The sequence below is a fragment of the Phaenicophaeus curvirostris genome, chromosome 1 (genome assembly GCF_032191515.1).
Source record: "Phaenicophaeus curvirostris isolate KB17595 chromosome 1, BPBGC_Pcur_1.0, whole genome shotgun sequence".
In the NCBI taxonomy this organism is placed as follows: domain Eukaryota; kingdom Metazoa; phylum Chordata; class Aves; order Cuculiformes; family Cuculidae; genus Phaenicophaeus; species Phaenicophaeus curvirostris.
In genome coordinates this window covers 156,097,043-156,122,238 of record NC_091392.1, presented here as the reverse complement: position 1 = coordinate 156,122,238, position 25,196 = coordinate 156,097,043, and the positions used below count along the sequence as shown (strand labels likewise).

Genomic DNA, 25,196 nt, shown 5'->3' with positions numbered 1-25,196 from the left:
GATTATAACAAATCCAGTGAGTATTTTGTTTTTCAATTATTCATAGAAAATTTAATCCTGATTAAGTATCCTTGGGCAGGAATTCATGGGTAGTTGATGACTGAAACCAACATTTATTTGAAATGCTTCTGTTAATTTAATCTGTGTATATGGCTTAATTATGATTGAATCCTCAATGTAACAGAAATGAATTATATCAGGATTAAAATTCTAGTACCACATCACCCATTCCATTTTCTTTGCCTTTTTTTTTTCTTTAAAAAATGCGAGCCTGCTATTTTAATTACCTTTATGTTGCTATGTCTTCTAAGCCTCAAACACTGTTTAGACCTTCATTACTGGATGAAATTTTGAGTTACATTTATTTAAAAAAAGAAAAGGCAAATAGAAACCCTGTTTTCATTCCCATTAAAGTTTTAACCAGTATGAACATTAGTTGCAAAAAAAAGGCTTTTCTTCTACACTAATAACAAAGGAAAGTTTCTTGCAGTCAGTTGTGAACATTTTACTTGTGTTTACTAGAGGATTCTCTCTCTTGTTTACCCTTCTTTTATATCTATACAAAAAATACATTTTCTCTAAAGCATGAAAATAAAAGAAATTATACTCATCATTACGCATCACACCAATTTCACAACTGGTCTATTTCAGACTTGTTTGAGCTTGAAGATGTTTTAAGAACTGCATTTTCTAAGACCTTCAAACCTAGTATTGATATAAAGTAAGGATGTTTTTTATGGCTGTGAATGGAAGAGAAAAGACTTATTTTACTTCTCTGTGATACAGCTCAGCACCACACGCTACACAAACAATGTTTATAAAATAATTCAAAATTATGCATTTTTCCACTCCATGGTACTCTTAACAGAATAACCTAGGGACTTTGTCAGACCAAAGGTCTGTGAAGTGCTCTGATATATTCACTCAGTTTTCCAGTGAAACCAATGTATCACACACTTGTGACAAAAATACCTATGTATTTAGGTCATTATTGCACATTTATTACATAATGGTTCTTCCTAAACACCTCAGAAGTGATGTCGATTTTTATGTCCAGAGGATACAGTTAGTGGCAATGTCACTGATGATAGTGAAGATACTTCCCAATATAGACTATGAGATAGAAAAAGTCTGTAGAGGATAACCATGGAGATGCACTGACAGAGGATAACACCTATGGTAATAATCTAGAAGCAAAAAGGAGACAAAAGGAGAAAGTAAGTGATAAAAACCCAACACCAAACAATTCAAAACAAATTTCTATCAGCATACTGTGTAAATGCTTGAGGTTTAACTTTAAACCTTTTAATACTACTGCAGTTACAAAAGATCTGAACATGAACCTCAAGTCCGGGATTCAGTGTCTCACACCTGGGTGTTTTTAAATCAGTAGATAGCCCTGGGCAAGTCACATAACCCTTCTGGCAGTCTCTGTTCTGGGGAATTTCAGACTTGCAATTCACCACCCATGCAGTTTCACAGGCAGAGGTGATGTTTGGATATTCTAGTCTTACAACAAACAGAGCAGGGTAGGGGGAGGGAAAGCCTGAAAACACTTTGCACTAGCACAATCACGGAGTTGGGAGGACAGTGATTTATCAGTCTCACTTAGAGCTCTCTTTAGTGCAAGTCTCTTCAGCTGTAAAAGATGTGTACGGCAGTATTTATCAAACACATAAAGGTTACTACTCTTTCTGAGAAAGCAAAATCTTAAAATATAGCTTTTCTTAATGAAATATGCTATTTATTGATCATGCATTTCTTTAATTATATCAAAGTGCATTTAAAGAAGGAAACACAGCTAAATTAACATAATGTAGAAACTGCAGCTGCATACAGTGGTTAAACTTGCCCAAACGCAAAAGCAGCACAACTGTAATCTCCCTTCAGTAAGCTAAAAAATCTCAAAATATTGGAAAAATTTCCTTTACTGACTTTACCTCTAGAGACTGTTCCTCTGCCCTGATGATGTGTTCATCAAGCAACAACAAAAAGTCTCTTCATTAGTAGCTCTAGAGGAGCCTTTCTTTTTCTCCCTAGAGTTATTTTTTAATGTAAACCAAATGCAGTATTTTATTTACTATATATTTTTAGCAAAACCTTTTTCTTTCCCTCACATATCTTCTACACAAACAAAAGCTCCATTTCCAAAAATGCAGAGATAGTTATAATCAAAGAAAAAAAGCAAACTCTACCCTGGAATGAGGTAGTCAATCATGAGAATAGTAGCATATTTTATCTGAATACAGCAGGCTCCACACACTGGTTCTCTAGTTGCCAGTATGTTCTAGCAACCAAGAAACCCAGCAAGTCCACCTTTGTTTTCAACTGTTTAGAGCTTATAAACCAAACTATGCATTTAGACAGATTTCTTAATTTAAAGAACAATTCAGCTATAGGTACCTTGACCTATTTAGACACATAAAGCTTTTAAAGCATGAAGACTAAAAAGCAAACAACAAAAAAATTCCACTGATTTATCCTTCTACTAGCTTTGTTAGAAGAATCCCCAAGGTGTTTTTAATTAAAAAACAAACAAGCAAACAATAAAACAAAACACCCCCTCCACATTTTCCTTTAATAATCCACCCCCCCCGCCCTTAACCTAGCAATGATTACCCTTAGATGATTCAAACCCTGTATGCCTTTGTAAAATATGACTCACATTAGCATCAATGAGAGCTGTGTGACTAAGACTTTTCAAGTTGCTTTGGGGTCATAAGATTAACAGCCTAAGAGCATGAGTTTGCTAACAAACACTGAACATGAAGTACAACTACTATTCAAATTCCATCTCTTTTATCTTGTCTGTACATACCTTTTCTCTTTGATATTCTCTGAATATTACAGAAATGGTTGCAAGACATGGGTGGCACAAAAACCAGAGAATGCAGGCCTGAAAGAGAAGACGACTGTAAGTTATAAAATGACTACATGCCAGTTTAGAAGAAAGAGATGACAGTTAGAGGAACTGCATTTACATTTCTGTCTATTTTATGAACCCATTGTTTAATTTTCAATCAACAGAATGAAAACCACACAATGAAAGGTGGGATTTCTGTTTAAAAAAGCTCTATACGCCTTGTCAAATTAAAATGACTACTCAGAGTATGATGACAGGGTGCAATTTATTCAAATCAGACACTTAAACATCAGCTTTCTTATGGAGAAAAAGAGTTTAATGCTTCAGTCAACTGCACGCCACAATTGTATTTACAGCAGAAGGAATTAGTTTCCCTGATGTAACCCATACTTTGGCAAAGGTGATGTAGAACTCCCTTTTCAGCGTGCTTCTCTCCACTGTGATGATCTGGTAAAGACTAGCAGCCAGTGACAAAGCTAGGCACACTCTGAGGCCAATAAGCAGTCCACTTGCTAAGCCATGGTGTGAATGGTAGCTGTGGTGATTCGTATCTTCAAACTGCTCCCAAATTAATAAAAAGGTCTGGAAAGGAACAACAACAGCGAAGTACATTTAGAATAAACAATGTTACGCTCAACATCAATTAGTATTCCCATCACAGGTTAAATTGCCCACACAACTGGTCATGCTCCACTCTGCTTGTTGCAGATCACCATGTTAAACAAAAAAAACGAGCCTAAACTGCTTTTTGGCACTACCTGTTACTCCAAGTGCAACTGTCAAGAACAGAGTCTCATTTCTTGCATTCCACAACTTTTAGAAAGTTTGACAAGTTTCCTCTAATTTGGATAGAAGGAACGTGACACCTAAGCATAAGATCCAAAATAGTCATCTAGTTAAAAAAGTTGGCCTACTCAGGAGGAAGCCCACAGAAAAGAATCCACAGAGCTACAGGGAGGTGTCTCCTTCCACTTGGGATCCACAACCTGTAAAGCTTGTTTCAAAGGCGGGCAACTACACCTTTTCTTTCAAAACCTTAACAGGATTCACTTTTCTTTTCAAAGATGGGGAAGTAAGAGGGTGGTGCTGCTGCCCCTTTTATACAATAGCCTAAGGGCTCAAGCATTCACCTAGGTTGAACTTGGATCTCCCACAATTCCCTTCTTTGCCTAAAGGATATTCAGCTCACATCTCCCACCTCCTTGGAGAGTGCCCCAACTGCCAGGCTATAAGCTGTTCTTGGGTGGGCCACTCTCCACCCCTTTTATTGAACCTGTGCCATTGTGGAGAAAACAACTTGACATCAGCTAGGTCAGAAATTAGGAGCGAACCTGACTCTGCAAGCAACAAGCCTGGAAACCTCCTAGGGTCTAGAAAAGGGAGTGTCACAGGTTCCAAATGCCCTTCCAACATCTGGACAAATGCTCTAGCCAACAGGTAATTACAAGAAAGATAGCAATCCTCTTTAACCCTCAGCACAGTATCCATTTGCTGCAGAATCCAATTTTGTAGGAACACTGTGCGAAAGAATATTGATAGATTCTCTAAAGAAAAACAGACTACAAATATTAGTTGGCAAGAAGGAAGGCGCCTACTTGTTGCATAAAAATCGGGTCTTGCTGAGGAATACCTTTTTAAGACTTTGGGAATGTTAATGTTGTAAATTAGAATACCTATAAAATTTAGACTCTCACAGCATCATGCAGTAGCTGAATGGCATTTTAAGACTTGAATGTATACTGGAATCCAGTTCACCAACCGCACACATCTAACTTGCACTTAGGTTTCAGGTGTCTGATGAAGGAGGCTTTCTGAAGAAAGGTAGGCAAATTTGATTTTTATGAGCGAGGCAGCTCTGAAGGACTTCAGAAGCAGACATTGTATGGCTCAATTTAGAAATCTAAATTAGTCAGATTCCTTTCTGAACACATTCAAAGGCTTTCTCACTACATTAACTACATAAAGACAAAAAGGTTACTGAAATTAACTACTTTCATTTTAAATGTGTAATCCACCTGTGCCTTCCAAAGGTCTGCTTCCCTGAGTTTCATCAGTCGAGACAGGAACATTTTTGCTTATAATATCCTTAGACTGTACTCTCACTTTTCTCCTCACTTACCTAGCCCATGACACAGCAAATATGTTTGCTGCCATTTCAGTCGTTCTTCAATTATTTGGATGGAAAATGGAAGGATGGGAGAGGGAGAGACGTGAAGCACGCACACCTTGAACATCACTGATTACTAATAAAAAAATCTGACTAACATGCTTCAAATGTTCCCACCATAACACCCCATTTCCGTGTAACTCCAAGCAAACATCTTCAAATGATCAAATTATTTGACCAAGAATTCTGTTAAGGAGTAAGACTGAAATAAGACAGTGTAGTAGAGTGGTGTCTACAGCACTAGTTTTGTCACAAAATTAATGAATTAGTATCACTCAAGTTATTTCAGCCCAGGCAGAATGTGCCCAGGCAACAAACAAGCGTTCTGCCAGTTACAAAACCACTGCAGAGCACACTTTCCTGTCCTGTACAGCACATTTTCCTTTTTTGACATTCAGGCTTGGGAAGAGTCAAAGTATTTAACTTCCCTGGACTGGATGTAGACTGAGAAAATTTACAAGAGCCTCCACCTATGTACAGAATCTGGCTAATCTGTATGTATCTGGGGGGAGCGGGAGAAATATAGGCTGATGGAGATGGAACTGTAATATCACTTTAAGAAACTTCAGGCAGACCCCAGGGACAGCTTAACCTTAAAGAACAGAGCTCACGAGGGTTTGAATTTTCCTTAACCTACATCAATACCAACAGATGTGAAGGAAGTCACAGTCATGAGACAATGACAAAGAGCTGAGCAAAGGAATCATAAGAACAAAATTAAAATCCTTACGAGAAAAGTGTCTGACATCACAGTATGCTCTGCACTACCTCTTTAAAGACTGTAAACAACACAGGAATCAGTTGATCAAAGACTGCGTGTAGCGAGGCAATGTAAGATCACAGAAGTCCAGCTTCCTTCAGTTTCATTAGATATTCCAAAATAAGCAAAAGGCAGAGGCATATGAGGCAGACATGGAACCATGAAAATTCAGACAAGATGAATGTGTGTCACTGCTTTTACTATGAGATGAGACTGTTCTCACTGACCAGAGAAAAGCAGGATCCCATGAAAGAGAAATCTGTGCTATGGAGTGTTTCTACGTTACAATGAATATACGTTACAATGCAGTCTGTTCTCAGTGAAGGAAGAGCTTTCAAAGACAAGCATGATCTTGAAGTCAAAACCTCTTTGGCTGGCTATGCCTGAGAAATAAAGGTAAATAAGCCCTGAAGTCCCTCACCTTGACCACAGAAAGGCATATGCCAGCTCACTTAGCTGCAATAGTTGGAACAGTTGGAATCCTCAGCATAAGAAGGATATGGAACTGTTGGAACTTGTCCAGCGGAGGGCTGCAAAGGCGATCAGAGGGCTGGAGCACCTCCCATATGAGGACAGGCAGAGAGTTGGGCTTGTTCAGTCTGCAGAATAGAAGGCTCCGAGAAGATCTTATAACAACTTTTCGGTACCTGAAGGGGGCCTACAAGAAAGCTGGGTAGGGACTGCTTACAAAGGCTTGTAGTCATAGGACTAGGGTATAAACTGGAGAGGGGCAGATTTAGACTAGACATAAGGAAGAATTTCTTCACCATGAGAGTAGTGAGGCACTGGCCCAGGTTGCTCAGGGAAGCTGTGGCTGCCCCATCCCTGGAGGTGTTCAAGGCCAGGTTGGACAGGGCCTTGGGCAGCCTAATCTAGTGGGATGTGTCCCTGCCCAAGGCAGGGGGGTAGGAACTAGATGATCTTTAAGGTCGCTTCCAACCCAAAATAGTCTATGATTCTAACATCAGGAACAAGCTGGAAAAAATAAGCACACACCCACCAGCTGTAGTGGATACCAGAGAAATTTTGTTGGCAATAAGCAGAATTATGCTTGAGGTCTGAGAAGAAATCGGGGGGAAATCCTAATTTTCATCCAGAACAACTCTGCTTAAGTCTGTAGACAAAGAACAGGATGAGCTAGGTTGCTGAAGAGCTGACTTGCACTAGCCATGTCTGACATCAGTCACAACTGCTTCTTTGTAAAGTAAAGGAGAATGACCATCTCCTTGTTTACATAACACACTGTTTAAAATGACTGACTTCACCTGTATGGACTTCTGACCTTTCCGTCTTCACACTAGTCAATAATCGCTGTCCAGTACTGGTCTTCCTCTTCAAATGCTAGTGGAATGTTTGCTACGACATCATCCTGATGTTCCAGATATACAAGCTAAACCTCCACATCCATACAATGAAGAACCAGACACTCTTCTTTTGTCATGGAGAAACAACTGTGGTAGAATCCCTCCTCCCCTTCACTATGCTGACAGTGACTTTGTGGCAAGCCAAGATAGCATATCAATCTCCAGTGAAGGAAGGTTCTCATGGGACAGATCATCACTGAGAGGCAAGGGGAAGGAGGAAGCAACAGGGAAATTAAAAACAGCAGCAAGGCAAAGTGGATTAACTACCTGCTTCTAACTGTATCTAGAACCTTGGTATCTGATGCAATGCCAGTACAGTAAAAATGGTTTAGATCCAAGGTCAAAGACAGAGCTCATTCTGAGCACACTAGGAGGATGTATCTAAGAACCACTGTTAAGTGTGGTGTCTAATGCAGCAAGATTCTATGCCACTTTTGTCAGGTTCAAAGTGATCAGCTGTCTTTCCAGAATCACTGCCTCCACTCCGATCAGCCCTGAAAGCTGCAGCTACTCAGGTCTACGTGATGGGAAAGGACTGTCCTTAATACAGTTTTGAACAAGGTTTGCATTTCAGCAGCAAAGAGCGCAATCTTTAATGAATACAGAGCAGCCTGGGAATCTTTTACTCTAAGGCAGAAATAAAAAACAAGTTAAGACAAATGGAGTTGCTGAATGGCAGACTTGTTCCTCCTTTGAGATGCTACCTCTTTGCAGCCACAAAGATCTCAGGAGATTTGCTGACTAGGAGGCCGCCTACCCTACACTGAGGGTAACCTGTAAACACAGCCTCTAAAATTGCTGGCATTACTTTTAGAACAAAAAGAATGAATCCATAGCATCAGTACAAAGCAGAGGAAAAAGAACTGAAAATTTCCTGAGTAATTTGAACCAGTAGCAGGCAAATAGGATCAGGTAGTTTGCCAGTCAAAACTGCAGTTAAGCTGAAGAATAACAAATTTTCCCAGGCTGTCCACTTGCTTGACCTGAAGATGAGGACAGGTAGTGAAAAACATTAATAAAATTAACATGGTTCAACTTCTATCTGCTGTGTTAGGGTAATGCATGTGGTCTCCAGCACCCTCCACAGAATACCCTCAGAACATCTCTGATTATCCACGTTTAAATCCGTCCAACCTCTGGCATGAGAAGAAGCTGGTTCTCCTGTAAGAATCTCTGGGAAAGAGCAGGACAGAAAGGAGGTTATTCTAGCTTTTAAATCATTAGAAGAGCTCATTGTTAGCCCTGTTACGGCAGGTCAAATACCCACGTCAATCTAGACAGACCAGTGAACAACAGACTAATGCAGAGAATGAAGTTTTGAGCTCACCATCTTTGACAGAGGTGATGTGGTCTGGATTCTGCTCCTCTGAGCTCATAAGTCACATTCTGTATTAAGGAAAGAAAAAATATGCCTTCTGCCAAATTTTATGTACTGAATTAAGAGATAGAAAACATCCCCTCCAGAAGGGGCAAGGTTACTCTTGGTGTTAGGGAACTTTTGCTGGAGAAAGCAGACACTGAAATGGGGCTGCAAAAACACCCAGGCAATAACATACTCCGATATCCATATTCTGTTCCTGTGAAACTCCTGTCAAGCCTGACATTGCTATCAGTACCAGAAGGAGAGATGAGGTAGAGCTGTGCCTTTGTGGTGAAAAGTAAAATAGCCAACATTTTTCCAATGCTCCAGTGGTGCTCAAAGAACCAACATGAATGTGTAATGGACCAAAAATGGGGGAAACAGTAATGGGAATACACCTGCCCCAATTTTTACTACAAGTAACAGCCAAAAAAAGATCAAGCTGATGATAGCGAGTGTCCTTTCTATGTCTAGTAAAAAGGAAACAACAAAAAAAACCTTTCCACTCTCAAGTGACAGAGTACTAACACACCCATATGTACGTACAAGTGCACAGGCATGAATGAAATGAAATACTTTTGAAGTCTTCTTTACTACCAGCATACAAAATTTCTGGTGCTAGACAGGTGTCAAAGTAAGGTGGAATGAAACTAGCTTTAAATTTCAACAGTCCCCTTGACCTTAATAGGCTTTGGTTTGTATTCTTAATTAGCACGAAACATCGGCTCGCAGCTACTCTTAATGTTTTAGCAGCCCACTCATTTAGTTTGAAAGCAGCTCTAATTACAGATACTACTCAAGTGGCACAAAATCTTCAGTATAATCTCTTGATCATTACTGTCTCCAGTTTTCCCCTGCTCTTCTCTTTCTCAACAGCATTCAGATTCTCATCTTTATGCTGCGATTTAAAAAAATTTGTTTACAAAAGGCACCACCAGGGTTGGATGATCTCCATTAAAATTTGCTTTTAAGTTATTGGTTTACTTGACTTTCTAATATATACTAATGGGAAATATTTGAATGAAATTATGTGTCAGACCATTTGTATATTTGCAAGACCAATCCTGCACATGAATCTTTCAAGAATTCCCTTATATTGATTGAAACTGTCATTAGATACCCCATTTGAGTGGTTCTAAGAGGAGGACACGGAGGATTTGAAATTTTTTTGTAACAATTTCTCACAGCAGCTTTTCTCATTTTACCTGTCATGCTGCTTTTTGTCACCCCCCACAATGCTGTTCACAATCCATCAGTTGTACTGATTACATCTATTTATAGGACCACATTATAAATCAAAACAGCAAAATGACTGTGCTGAAATCTCTCTCTTTTTTCTTTCTTTTCTTCAATCTAGAGCATTCCACTGATCTACATTACAGTACAATGCCACAAACAATTGGCACAACCCAGAGTTGGGAAAACTGTGGGAACTTCTTAAGTGGTTTTACTGTTGAACAAAAACATACTGTGGAGTTACACCTTAAATTGTTAAAGTACAGAGAAGGTGTTGATACCTATTAGACATATTGGGTGCACATTATGCTGTGGTTTTTTTTTTTTCCAGTCTTGATACTCCCTCCCTCATAAAACATTGAAATTAGTTGGTTCACTGTTTTGTCATAGGTAATAGCTGCTGTATATTTCAGTTTAAGAATGAATATAAAATACAAACCTGTGTAACAACAACTACTACAGCGATGCCAGTAGATGTTGGAGTGGAATCCCACTGAAGAGGTCTGCCATGAGATTTCTTCATTCTGCCTATTGTCCAACCCATACACAGACTCAATAATAAATACAGCATTTGTATCTGTGAGACTATGTCACACACTATTGAAAACAAAAGAAAAATAGAGTCAAAATGAAATGTTTTCTCTAAAGCAAAGAAAAACGTTCTCTATACGCACAAATGAAGGATGGAATTACATCTCAGTATAGTCATATTTTATCATAACTTTGATGATAGTTTGATTAGCCGTGGTTGCTTTGTCACAAAATGTGGATATTTTAAGTAGTCTCCAGTGACCAAACACATCGCTATTAGCTTTTCTCCAGTTGTACTGCAGCTCTGCAACAACATAGGCACAGACTACATGCTTTCAAATCCCAGTCTTGTGTCAAAGAAGTCTGGGCTCAAGAGTCCATCTGCATAGACAGACTTACAAATGCTAAAGAACTAAAATCATATGTATGTTAATCACACTGCAAATATGAAACATGATTAAATGAATTCCTTTCTTTGCTATGAAAAACTTTTGTTCAAAAATCAGGCAATTGCATTGTACTTTAAATTAACTGCACTTTGTCTTAAGGATGTAGGAGCTTCAATAGAATGCACAAATATTTAGGACAAATTCCACTCTCAGATACTTAGAGGGGAAAACATAATGAATAGTCCTAACACAAACTTCATTAAAAGCAACATCTTGCCTGTATTTCACTTTATTAAATGCAAACTAGCGTTGCCTCATTTTGCTATGTCCATTCTTTTGGTGTGTTTGGGAACAATTAACACACACTCCATAAAGTTACATTCTTTATCAGCGTCTTAAACCTGTGTTTGAAGCTATATCTGAATAAAGAAAACTTCAAGCTAGAATATATTAAAGCCTTTACTTGCCAGCCTTGCTGAAGTACTACAGACAGTAGAAAGAACTGAAGATTTCTGTCTGGGTGATTGTTGATTGTACATCTGGTAAGTTTTTCACTGAAACTTATAGAACAATTTTTAATTTGCTGTTTGGACTTGAGAGTAAAGTGTCTCACTGTACTGGCACAGGAAAGATGTACAAGAAAAACTGATTCTCGTGTAAATCACAGACTTGGTTCATAAACGAGACTGAGCACTATGCACAACAATGCTTTCTTACTTGATTAACGTTTCAGCCCAATTAAATTTGTTCTTTATTTGTACTTTTCGCTTACTCTACAAGGAAAATATTTCTATATCGCAAACTCAAACTTTCATAATATAATCCAGCTGTAAAAACATAGAAGATAAATGTACTTCCACATATACTAAGAATATTGGCAAAGAAAATGTTGCCACTGTACAGAGAGATTAATATGCATGCAAGGAAAGTATGTCAAATAAAGATCAGCTATAATACTTCCCTAACACTCAGCAATACTAGCAAAATACGGACATAAAATAGACTTCAAATAAACTTCTGGTATTCTCACAGTTTATATGCTTAAATGCCTCTTACTCTAATCAGACACCTTTGCTGCTTAGGAAATACAGTAATGGGAAATGCTGCTTTTAGTAAATACAAACTTACTCATTCTTTAATAAAATGAACTAGTACTAATTCAGGGCAAAATGATTTTGGAATATAGTACTTGCTAGAAAAAAATGTTATGTGAACTCAAGGTATGCCAAAACATTGTTACAAATCCTAGGGAGAGAAATGACTGAACAGATCTGGATGTCTGGATCTTTCTGTCACTCCTTAAGACAACTCATCCTATAGGATAGAGCCAGACATAATTTCTCAACTACATCTTGGATATAGGTACTGCTCTGCTTCAGTGTAGCAACAATTCCAGTAGATTCCCAGACAAAATGGTATAAGACAAAAATTCAATACCAGCATTAATCTTCGACATCTCAGACACCTTGCCAGAAAGTAAGAAGGCTGAGAAAAATTTCTAAAACTACAGTAATCCCCACCATATCCAGGGTCAGTGTGAAGTCACATGCTACTGAGTTGATACCATATTTGTCTGATTTCATCACAAGTCATCTGTTTTGGCTGTTCAACAGGCATAAGATTCTTGACTTTTCAAATTTTTATCTTACCAGAAGTTAAAAGATCACTATTTGTGATGCTTTTGAGTGACAGCATTAATTGTACGATTTATGCTCTTAAAGTTAGGCAATAAATTAGATTGAAGGCCAGGTCTTTATACACAGTGAAGATTAAAAGATGGTAGGAAAAGAATAATTGGGACAGCATCTGAGCAGGTTTCTAGAAAGAAATTCTGGCCCCACCGCTTTCAATAGAAATGTTACACCATTTACTTAATTCTGCCCTTCTACTGTTTTGGGAATCAAGAACTTTAAAAATGGTGTGAATGGAAAAAAACTCTTGGCTGAAAAGACTGTTTTATTCTTAATAACCTTTGCTTTAAGGAAACAAAAGTGGGCTCTTCACTACAATACATACAGAGAAAATCTAACACACAGCTATTCTCTCCGAAGTTCTGGCTCTGCAGTTAACAGTTTCCCGCTGGGGAAGAGTTAAGTCTACCTCCATATTCTCTATTTAATTTCATTTCAGAAGATGAGAAGGAAAGTTTAATAATACAGTTGCTGGAGAGGCAGCAAGGAGCTGCTAACTCAACTGGTTAAAACAAGAAAGAGGTAATTACTGTGGTGCCAAGTGCCATCAAGAGGCTGTTAATTCCAACTGCAAGCCTCTAAACGAACTCTAGAAAGCAAAATATTTTCTATATAGGCTGTTACTCTCCAACATTACATCACTACCACAGTACTACTTTCTCGGGGTGCTTCAAGCCAATCCAAATACAACGTATTGGCTTAGAAAGACACCCCCCCCCCCCCCAAATGCTTCGAATGTGAACTAGGGAAAGAATTCCAAACAACAGCAATGTTTAACTCCGAAGAATCCAGCAGGAGTAAATAAGTGCATTTTGGGAAGGCATGTTATAGAAATTAAGTTCCAGTGAGAACTCAGAGTATCTATATAGAGTGGAGAAAAATGCTTTATTAACATTAGTTCTTTCCATAAGCATTTTTGCATGCCTCTAATCATATAACTTGTGCTGTAAAACACTTATTTTTTCATTATAATCAATATTAAATTTGCTAGTGAAATGTGATTTAAGTTTCCTGAAAAGCTTTGCTACTCTAGATCATGCAAACTCTGCAAAACCCTTCAATGTATTCAAATATTTACTCATACATATGATAGGCATGTTTTTAAATATTTGTAGGAAGGAATCTTCAAACAAGAAAATTCTTTTAAAAACCTGAAAAAATCACAATTGTATATCTTCAAATACAATTATTGTAAACATCCAGAATAAAATCTGTTTTTCAGAAGAACATTTGCTATTTTATATTAAAAATCTAGTGATATGGTTTAAGATCATAGTGCAACAACAGCATTCACTAATGTACTACACAGATTCATGTGCCAGAACATTTACGAAACCGTAGACAAGCGCACTCACATTCTGCCAGACTTCCCATAAAAGGCGCTCCTATTCCATCCTTAGAATAACTGATAAAAAGAAGAAAAAGATTACATTTTTGAGTGAGTCTTAAATGTGTGAGATCTCTTACAAGTACATTTAGGCAACAATGTGGCTCTAAAAAGTTGGTCCTATTCTTCGTCACAGTCACCACAGGAAAGATCATGTACTGATTGATCTTCACAATACAATGTTCTTCAAGTCTTAAGACTAAAACCAAAAATAAGCAAAGATACCTTGAGAAATGCAGGTAGTTGGCAAAAGCTGAACCAGCCTGCAACACCAGTGCAATTGTCAACACCTTTAATACAGTATGCATAGGTCCACGCTTCTTAATCGTTTGCCATAGGGACTGTGCATATATGCAAGCAGTTACGAAGTATGCTAGGACAAGCAGGAAAAAGAATTCATGCAGTCCTGTGAAAGGAAGAAATACATTTTCATTTATAAAGAAACATTGCTATTAGAATAACCAAAACAGAATTTTTTTTTATATAATCACTGGAAAATACTTATTAACTGTCACCCAGAAGTAGTAGTACAGCTAAAATGAGCAAATCTTAGCCAGTTTCATCCAAGAAAGTCAGTATTTTTTTTCCAGAGAGCTGATTACCATTTTATCTGACAAAGTATTTTTGTTTCAGCTACAACTTTTCTTTGTGTGGGAAAGATTCTGGTAAAATACAAACAGCTTTGTAGCAATTACTGAAATAATATAAAGTGGCATATAGCTTCTAGAAGAACAGAAAATAATTGTAACCCATTTGATCAGTCAAATATATTTATTAAAGGACTCATTTTTAGCTTTTTCTTTTCTTCAACTTTTAAAGTCACAATCTAAGATGACAGAAATCCAGAACAGACTTCTGTTGAATTTATTTAACCACTGGGTGTCACTCTTCCTCCACGTAAAGTAGTTAGTCCAAAAGCACAGTTCACCAAGACATAAAACTTTTAGAAAACACAAAGGAAAATAGCACAAATAACAATTATAAGTTCATACAGTGGATTTCATTTCTGCCTGTTTGAAAAAGTGCCCCAAGTTTTTGATATTATTTAAAAAATTGAAGTCTTCTAACTTTCAGTCTGGTTGTAGTCTGGCAAAATGCTTGCTTCTTTGAAGACATGAATCCTGGAAATATTTTCTATTGCCCAGAAGCTTTGGAACCCCACCATATGAGCTCCAAAAGGGTCAAGCCAGTGAGCTATGACCAAAAACTGGTAAACAAACATTTCTCAACAAATACATATGTTTTGCTTCTCCAGCCTTTCTTGAAACCAAGTGCTCCCCAAAGAATCGGTTTCTGAACCATGTTTCTCCTGCAACAGCAAACCAATTCTGCTAAAACCTTCATCCAGTTCCACCCAGAGCATAGAAATAGATCAGTTATACACATTTCAGTACTGAAGTTGAAAAACATTAGAACAGCATGGTTCTGACTAGCTGCTAGTACTACAACTTCTTTGGCTAAAATTAATCAGCTTTGATATACATACGGTGAAGGGTGAGAAAAAGAGAATAAAGTAATAAAGACACATAAAACAAATTTTGGGGCCACTCTGCTTCTCTTGTATACCTACACAAAAGCATGATTTACGACTGACAAAAATATGTGGTTTAGATCAAATCTCTTCCTTTCGCTCTTTATGTTTCTCCTTCAAAAAGACACACACTGAAGTTGGCAAGGATTCTGTAGAGAAATTATTTCTTACCATGACAAGTGGTTACACATGGAAAACTTTAGGAAAATCAACTAGCTTTTACTAAACACTAAAGTATTTAGGACAGATAGTGCCTTCCAACCAAAGCCAGGTTGTGGATAATTTGATCGAGACAAAAAGGATTTAAGAGCGAGTTGCACTGAAATACAATTACAAAAACCCAGAAGGGTAATGTTTAACCTGTCTTTTTTCAAGTCTCCTCACTTTCAAGTAACCTAGAGCTGACAAAGAAAAACCATATGTACCTTAATGTGAAATACCCAATTTCAAATATCTACCAAATGCTGTCTACCTGGTCAGCTTCCCTTTGAAATCCTGCATCCCACTGGTACCTTGTCTTCCGTAAAACAACCTACCATATGCAATGGTACAATATTATTTAGTAGGGATTAGAAGCCAGGCTTCCTCCTCTCTCAAAGCAAACATCTTAATCACGTGGATACTGTTCAAGTTCCTTCCTATACTTTCTGTATAGTCCATTTAATGCTGAGATTTCCTGTGTGAGGCCACAACTTTGGTAAATGAAATGAAGGGTGACCTAACTAGAACCATCTGGAACTATGTAGTTTTTAGTATTCTGAGTGAAAGAACCAAGAAATAAAGCTGGATCTTTTCTTTGATGCCCTAATGCTCTATGCTGCACATCTCTATGGAAAGAGGACAAACGTTATTCCTCAAAGATGCATTTAAAAAAAAAGAAAAAAAAAGAGAGAAATCCTTGTCATTTCTCTGAAAGCAGAGACAGGCCTGTAACTTCAGGATTCATGGCAGCTTAAAACCTGTTATGGGTTTCAATTCTGAATAAACAGAGGTGCACCTCTGCAACTGTGGAAGACATGGGTTTTAAAGCTCATCCGGTTTCCTACCTGTTAGATCTAAATACATGCACATTTCTACATCTCCTTGCCTGGCATGCAAGCTGCTCAGAGCTCTGCTACCAACTGCTCAAAGTCTTCTTACAGAATTATTCTGGAGCAGAAATGCCTCTCTAGGAGGTTTGTACACTGCTTTTAAGGGCCACATGATAACCTACAGCTCCTTTGCTCCTTGATTTAGCAAAAGAATGCTACTACTATGTTTTTGAGAATAGGTAAATTAACCTAGAATTCACTTCTGGACACAAAATTCACCAAATGTGAACTGCCTACTAAGTCTGCAGCACAACTAAGAGGAGAAGGGCAGGTCAACTTATAGACATTGAAAAAGGGATTATTAACAGTGCTACCTTCTTACAGATTCTGCTAAATGTTTCAGCAAATATTCTCTTCCCTTCAAAAAGGGAGCTGCCTTTGTTCCCTCTGTATCTTCTTGAGATCAAGAGTGACAGCAGGGCACAGGATTCTGAGCGCAGCATTTAGGCTCTCTCTGGGTACTAGGTTAAATCAGCATATTAAGGCAGATGAAGCCTATCGGGCTCTTCCCTTCCACAGACCTAGGTTAGTGACAGGTTGATGAGACCTCCCAGAGCAGTGAATGAGAGCATAAGCACTGCAATGAAGCATACATTAGGTTGGTTCAGATTGTCCAAAGCTACAGTTTTATGTAGGCATTTCTTTAGCTGCTGGCTTGAGTCCCTTCCAGATGTTTTTCTTTGTACATTTTAAGATTTAAAATTGCATTTCTTAAATAAAATAAAATCAAGTCAATACTGACAAATACCTAATCTGCGGCCTGTGACTAAGGTACCTGGAAAGACCTAAACACTGAATTGAAATTGCACTGGCAAAATGTTTTGTCACGCATGCACAGAACCAAATTTTACACAGCTAAGGAATTTAATGAATTCCTTAAAATCAGGGATTAAATTCACATTCAAGCAGAAGCTTACAATTTCAGCATGTGAAAAATACCTATAAGCAAAGATGTTAATACTAACTTTCCTTGTACATCTGTATTTCCAGGTAGGCAAGTTTTGGAAAGCCTAGAGATAGGAAAGGATTTTTCTGTAGTATCAGAAAATGAACTGATGTTGACTCTCCATGAGAAAGTAGAATATGAAATAAGAGACTGCTATCCATTCTCTGTATTTTCCAAGCATAGCAAGCACTGATTTGTTTGGATAATCAGATCCTTAACTTACAAATCTAATTTTAAGAAAAAAATCTTACCAGATTCCCCTGCGCTAAAGTGATCTAATGGATTCCCTTCTGCATCTGGGTTTAGTAAGACCATTTCAAACTGAATATCCTCGGATTCAGAATAATTCTCCTCGCAGGTAAACTTGTCTACATAAAACACATACCATGTTTCCGGATAAGGAATCTGGGACACTGTCAGATTTTGCTCTGTGTGGTTCACAGTCACTTTGGAATAAAACAAACAAAACCAGGAGTAAATACAAGATTAGTACTTATCTTTCAATGAAGACAGAATTCAAATCCACAGCATCATATACAGGTTGTAAACTACAGTCTTTGTTTTGAAACATAGTCATAACATCAGAGACCAGATTTCCAACATCAGTTTTTGTTTTAAAGAGAAGCAGGCATGGCTCAATGAAGATACTTACCGCATTCCATCTCTCAGCTTTTGGGCTCACTGGGAGGGTTCTCTTCTGCCAGAAGCCAGTAACTGCAAACTGTTTCTCCTGCGCTTAGCACATTTCCATCCTCTCGTACAGTATTACAGGACTAGCTATTTTGTATTAGCCAACAGATACAACTGCAGTATGAAAAATACTTCTGTGAAATTTATTCTACTGTGTTTTCAAAAATTTTTAGAGCACTAAATAAGTGCAACTTAGCGTGCTTTACAGCATCTTTCTCAAACCATAAGAGACTGAATTTCAATTGGCAGCTAAGGGCTGAGACCATCATCTAGTAAAATTGCCCCTTTCAAACCAGATTACATTTAAAACCAAATATGTAAGAGACTGATGTTTCATCTGCTCACTGATCTTACCACTATTCTTCCTAACAGTGTCTGTTAACCAAACACAATCCAAACTAAACATTTGCTTCAAATGAAATCTGTGGCTCTGTATGTCTGGGTGAAACTGCAAGATTTTTAAGTATTGTTACACCTATTACCAAACTTGAAAGCTAATCAGCTCAACCAGAAGTGACAACCATCTCTGTAAAAGAAATAACATACTGGACTGTAGACTAACTCACCTTAATAGTTTAAGATGACAATGACTAAGGATGAGAAAAGAGAAAAATTTAATTTAAAAAATCTACAAAATGTTTGGGTTTTTTTTATGCAAAGGTCTTTGTAAATGAAAAAGCTGGAAAAAAACATACAAACCAACCCTTTGTAAACTCATTAACCTTACAAATCTCACAGACAAAATTTAGAACTAATTTCTAACTTTAAGCCTACCTGTGAAAAACTTTTATGTAATGTAAATAAACTTGTTTCAACTTCAGGAAGATACTTTCTGTTCCCTGAAGGCATGAACTGGACGACGTTACAATCCAGCAAGAAATGTATATGTTTCTTTGCAGCAATTGTCATGATATACAAATTTGATCAACACAGGAACCAGAAAAAAAGTGTCCTAACACAGGCATTTAATCTTGTATAGCTAAAGGTAAGTACGCATTCCACTCTGGAGCTACACATCTTATGCATCAAATATACAAAGTGAAACAGCTCCCTTCAAAAAAACACAAGATTTTTAAACCCATGGACTTAGGATTTCATATGGTGCTTAATCCTGCAGCTGACAGGGCAGCTTTACTCTCTGTCTAGACTCTTAGCTGAGTTCAGACACATAGAGCGTGTTAATCAGTTTTCCATTTTTCTTCAAAATAGCTCACAAGAAATGAAGCAAGATAAAATAAAAGTGTAATTGATTTTGCCCAAGATCAGCAAATGGATCCAACTCACCCTGTGGTTATATGATTTGTCAATACAGTAGAAAACAGCAAGTACACTGGTGGAGCAGACAGGAATGATGAACCAACTGCTATTCATTTCAGCAGCACTTTGTGTTAAGCTCAGATCAAGTGTAAGGGAACTATATCCTTATTAGTGACATCTGTATAAGATTTCGCTATGGCAATGTTACAGGAGATCAGTTTGTTACTCTAGGAATTATGGCTGCACAGAGAAAATGTATTTTAAAAAGAAGCTGTATTCACTTAAGATATATTTGAAAAAAGTTTCTAATGTTAATTTAACTTCTCAGAGGAAAAACTATGCTTTAAGTGGGTTTTGTAGTACTTAAATAAATAGTGCAAAAAGATTATTTCAGTATTTCTGTCTTCCAGTTACATAACTGAATGCTTCACTGTTTCATTGTTCTTTTACATTTAGATGGATACCCAAGTCAAGCTTTATCCTGATTAGCTCATCTTTGATAATGCATTAAAAATTTTCTAACATCTTTTGTACATCAAAGCATGATAGTTTTGTGCTATCATTGAAATGAAAATATCCTTTTATTTTTGTTTTCTTATACCTTGAAAAATGCCACTTCCACGGAATTGGAGAACAGGAGCCTCCTGACAAGTAGGAAATGGTTCTTCATAAACAAAAGACAATGACGCAACCTCCATATTCTGTACTGGTATAACTCTCAGTTCAAATATTATAAAAATATGGATGTGAGATTCAGTGATGAATACCAAATTACAAAATGAAAGGGCTAAAGACAATGATAAGAGAAGCAAGTTATAAGGTAAGGCAGCATAAACTAGATTAATTTTTGCAGGTGACCTTACAGACAGAAAATAAAATTAAAAATAATGGTTGTGACAGAAAAAAAAAAAGATACAACAGAAAAAAAACCAAATTACCCTTTCACTGTGTACTTGGGCTACATACTCCCACCTTACAAGGATTCACTTCAGGAGTTTAGAGGTAACTGCAGCAGGCTCCATCATTTGCTCTTTTTTTTTTTTCACTCCACTGCAATAGAAGTCACAATTCAAACTGTACATTTGACTGTCCCAAACATTTAGATTCTCAAGTTCTTCAGTTCCATATTACAATGGTATTCTTTGTAAATTCCTTCGAATATTAAACAATCTTTTTTATGGAGAAGTTGAGATGAAAAAAAGAGACAGACTTTTACTCCAAGTGGAGACGAAGAAAATCACTGTACTCACTGAGTAACTGAAACCATCAGCCAAACATGTACCCTTTCTGAGTTGTGTACAAGTAAGAGCACAATACTAGAAGTGGTCATAAAAGTTTGGGTGTTTGCATTAAAGCTATTTATTTGTCAAGGACTGTTAATTTTCCATCAGTAAAATCATAACTTGCAAAGTCTTCCAAAGCGATGCATACAAAGTAATTTTATTTCCTTGCAATACTTTTTGATAATCGAAGACCAAAGTCCTGCTTTTACTTAAGGTGATGCAAAGTCCAAATTAACTGAAATAAATATTGTAAACACACAGATAACAGGGTTTTAAATACACAAGTAACAATTCATAAGGGAAAGTAGTAGTAACTCACTTGTCAGTTGAGCTTTCGAGAACTTGTCTGTACAGCTGTGATCTTGGATATTGTTCTGCAGTTTCTGCCATTCCTGTGCTTGAAACAGGTGAAGTCTAGCTGCTTTAGTCACAGCTGCAGCTACATTCTTGATTCTGACACACAGAACCGCATGGTCACCTTGACATTTAAAAAATAAAATCAACTACTCCGTCTTGATGTCAGTTACAAAAAAAAACCCCAAACTAGTGTGGCATAGATTTTTGATAAGTAGCAGTACTAAAGCTTCAATTTATTTCTTAAACTTTTACCACTACTACCAATAAAAGCCTTTATGCTCTTACAGAAACAATTTAATACATCTCATTAAAACAATACTGCATGCGTGATTTTTTATTTTACTTAAACAAAACTTCAAGATAACCCAAATGTCATTAACCTTCTCTATTACAAACAGCCTTGCCTTCTCTCCTCCTCCTCTTTTTTTATTTTAAACAGGCTGCCAGGTAACCTTTGTTTTTTTCCTTTCTCCCACCCCAAATCTTATTTTGTCAAGTTCACGTAAAGACAGTACTTCAATCAGTCTTAATAATAGTCTCAAAGTCTAGTATTTTGTGACCTTTGTAACACAACTATGAGCTTTATAGGGCAGGTCTTGGAGTTTAATACCAGAAGAGCTTATGCATCTTACAGACTGATTAGAGCTAAAATACTTAATTATAGATGACAGACGTCAAACTGTTACAAATAAAATCAAATTTTAGAAGTGTTCCCTAACGTGTCAATCTACCTATAGGCTGCATCTTGACAAAGACAATTATTTTGGCCACTTTAGAACTAGCTCATCTGACATAATTTATCTTCTCCAGGTAATTCTACAATCCTCAAACTTATTTTAATAAATGGTTTCATTATATTGCCATAGACTTCTTTAACATAACAGTATTCTAAATTATAAGTCAGGATTTAATGGAGAAGTAAGAGCAATCAGTACTGCAGAACACAAACTCATTCAAATTTAAGCAAGCTTTGTGTATTTTCAAACTGACAGAGCAATCTTCTGGCTAACCTAAGCACCAGCTGGATCCCAGTCAATACACTTCCACCAGCTTCAAAGACAGCTTTGCCAGGAAGTTTTGCTGTTCAGAGCCAGCTGCAAGACAGTGGTTCTACAATAAAACCTCAAAAAGCTGGTCTCCTGGGATCTGTAAAATGTTACATGGAACACAGTTTACAGTTGTTAGAAAAAGATTTGAAAAAATTAACAGAAGGTTCTAAAAAAAGCCTATGTGGCTTCACAAACACCCAAAATACGTATCATTGTCAGTATTCACACAGAAAGAAGAATATTTTTAAGGAAATATGCAACATCAACTGTAGAATAAACTATAGTTAAGCATCTTAACCACTTATCTTAAAGCTTTAACATTATTTTCTCAGACTTAAGCAGCTCACTTCTTTTTCTTTAGATCTATTCAAAGTGCTTCTCCAATTATCTTCTAGGATAGCAGTAATTAACTACTTTCAAGTCACTCCATGAGCTACCTCCACCCTATCTATCATCTCTCATTCAGCACTGAAAGGTCACATTTCAACTCTTCTTGGCTTATGTCACATTTCCCTTCATCTTGTCAGATTTCTTTTTTCTTGGACACATTTTGTTTTCCTCTCACGCTACTCCTCTAGTCTGGGAAGAAGCCTGTATAAAAATGTTAAGTATTATCTTCATGGCTGTTTTTGAAGCATTCTGCAGGACTCTTCTGCCATAAGGCTAACTAAGAAAGAAAACAGACTAAGCCACTGAAATGCTGTACACCAGCACAGCCTCATTATGTACAAGTATGGTGACTGCCATATATATCTTTTTATTTTTATGAAGTAAAACTTCGGTGGCAGGGAGATTAATTTCCAGTCTGTATATCTGCAGTGAACATTCTAACAGGATTCTATCCCATTGCTAGGCATTCAGGAATTATTACTAACAAGGCGTTAATAACACAGGAACGAAATGACACTGGGAATAACCAGCTGAGAATTTACAGGCTGATGACCGGTGACACTAAAAAACTCCATTGATGTGAAACAGACAGGAACAACATTCAGCATCACTGTTATTCGATGGAGTCCCAGGAGGAAAGGAGAGGTGCGTGCCAAAGTTAAACCGTTTCTTGCTCTCCAGTTACTCCGGCCACGTCAGGCTGTGGCACGGGACCGGAGGCAGCATAAAACACGCCTAACAGCACTTTTCCATTCCCCGATAAACACCGACACTGTTCATGCAGCACAACTGGCTGCTACCCACTCCCGTTCCCACCGACCCGGTGCCACCGGCCTCGGTTGCAGCCGAGATTCCCACCACCCCGCCGCTCCGGGGCACCGGCTGCAAGGCCTGGCCCCGCATCCCTTTTCCCCCACATCCCTTCCCCTCCCTCGCATCCCTGCATCCTTTTACCCCAGCAACCCTGTATCCCGCCACCCCTCCACCCTACATCCCTTCCCCCATTCCGCTAGCTCCTATATCCCTTTCCTCGTTTCTCTGCCCCCAACCCCTGCCCCTCCTTCTCTCCCCCCAACCCCTGTCCCGCCTTCTCTTCCCCCATTCCTTCCTCCCCTCCTCTCCCCCTCCTCCCTTTCCCCTCCTTCTCTCCTCCCAACCCCTTTTGCCCCTTCTCTCCCCATCATCCCTTCTCCCCTTCGCCTTACCCTCTTCTCTCCCCTCATCCCTTTCCCCCTTCTCTCCCCCCTCATCCCTTTCCCCCCCTTCTCTCCCCCCTCATCCCTTTCCCCCCCTTCTCTCCCCCCTCATCCCTTTCCCCCCCTTCTCTCCCCCCTCATCCCTTTCCCCCCCTTCTCTCCCCCCTCATCCCTTTCCCCCCCTTCTCTCCCCCCTCATCCCTTTCCCCCCTTCTCTTCCCCCCTCATCCCTTCCCCCCTCATCCCTTTCCCCCCCTTCTCTTCCCCCCTCATCCCTTCCCCCCCTTCTCTTCCCCCTCATCCCTTTCCCCCCCTTCTCTTCCCCCTCATCCCTTTCCCCCCCTTCTCTTCCCCCCTCATCCCTTTCCCCCTCTTCTCTTCCCCCCTCATCCCTTTCCCCCCCTTCTCTTCCCCCCTCATCCCTTTCCCCCCCTTCTCTTCCCCCCTCATCCCTTTCCCCCCCTTCTCTTCCCCCCTCATCCCTTTCCCCCCCTTCTCTTCCCCCCTCATCCCTTTCCCCCCCTTCTCTTCCCCCCTCATCCCTTTCCCCCCCTTCTCTTCCCCCCTCATCCCTTTCCCCCCCTTCTCTTCCCCCCTCATCCCTTTCCCCCCCTTCTCTTCCCCCCTCATCCCTTTCCCCCCCTTCTCTTCCCCCCTCATCCCTTTCCCCCCCTTCTCTTCCCCCCTCATCCCTTTCCCCCCCTTCTCTTCCCCCCTCATCCCTTTCCCCCCCTTCTCTTCCCCCCTCATCCCTTTCCCCCTTCTCTCCCCCCTCATCCCTTTCCCCCTTCTCTCCCCCCTCATCCCTTTCCCCCTTCTCTCCCCCCTCATCCCTTTCCCCCCCTTCTCTCCCCCCTCATCCCTTCCCCCCCTTCTCTCCCCCCTCATCCCTTTCCCCCCTTCTCACCCCCCTCATCCCTTTCCCCCCTTCTCACCCCCCTCATCCCTTTCCCCCCTTCTCTCCCCCCTCATCCCTTTCCCCCCTTCTCTCCCCCCTCATCCCTTTCCCCCCTCATCCCTTTCCCCCCTCATTCTCTCCCCCTCACCCCTTTCCTCCCTCTTCTCTACCCTCCACCCCTTTCCCTCCCTGCTCTCCCCACCCTCTCCCTTTCCCCCTCCCTCTACCTCTCTCTTTCCCCCCCTGCCCTAGCACGTCCCACCAACTCCTCGACGGCCACGGAGGACGAATCGCGCGGGATCGACCCCTCCAGCCCTCACCGTGGAACTGGAACCGCGCCACGGGCCGCGCGGGCTCCAGCCGGGCCGCGGCGCTGGCGAAGCCGCCGCGCAGGGTCTTGGCGGCGGCGCCCCATCCCGCGGCGCAGAGCAGCCACAGCAGCCGCCACCTCATCCCCCCCTCGCCACGTGACCGCCGCGCGGGGGCGGCGCCGGAGGGAAAGCGGCAGCCAATGGCCTCGCGCCTCCCCTCCTCGGTACAACGTGTCCGTTGCTGGGGCCGGCCGTAAGTTGAGACGCGGCGTCGTAAAAAAAGGGGAGGATGAAGGATTCTCCTCTTTCGCAAGGCAAGCAGGGCCGGCGGCGAGCTCTGCCGTCCAGGAACGCGGGGAGGAACAAGAAAGGTTGTTCCCTTTCTGCGCAGGACCTTGCTGCTCATGAAAAACTCCGGGAGAACAACGACTTCCTTCCCGCGGTGCGCA

General features: G+C 39.6%; 1 protein-coding gene across 1 annotated transcript; it reads right to left on the bottom strand.

The window, feature by feature from the left end:
• Nucleotides 1–975: 975 nt before the first annotated feature.
• On the bottom strand, nt 976–24,889 carry GPR180 (G protein-coupled receptor 180). The gene is made up of 9 exons (XM_069878983.1): nt 24,757–24,889; nt 20,866–21,024; nt 17,568–17,762; nt 13,974–14,154; nt 13,717–13,766; nt 10,190–10,347; nt 3,254–3,445; nt 2,819–2,896; nt 976–1,187 (listed from the first exon to the last, which is right to left on the bottom strand). The coding sequence occupies exons 1-9, from the start codon at nt 24,887–24,889 to the stop codon at nt 1,029–1,031; spliced, it is 1,305 nt and encodes a 434-aa protein (XP_069735084.1). The 3' UTR covers nt 976–1,028.
• Between the last annotated feature and the right edge of the window lie 307 nt (nt 24,890–25,196).

Coding starts and splice junctions, on each gene's coding strand:
- GPR180 (XM_069878983.1), bottom strand. CDS start 24,889: ATGAGGTGGCGGCTGCTGTGGCTGCTCTGCGCCGCGGGATGGGGCGCC. Junction 14,155..17,567: donor CTTTAGCGCAGGGGAATCTG/GTAAGATTTTTT, acceptor TTCCTTTCACAG/GACTGCATGAATTCTTTTTC. Junction 2,897..3,253: donor TCTACATCACCTTTGCCAAA/GTATGGGTTACA, acceptor CTTCTCTTTCAG/GCCTGCATTCTCTGGTTTTT.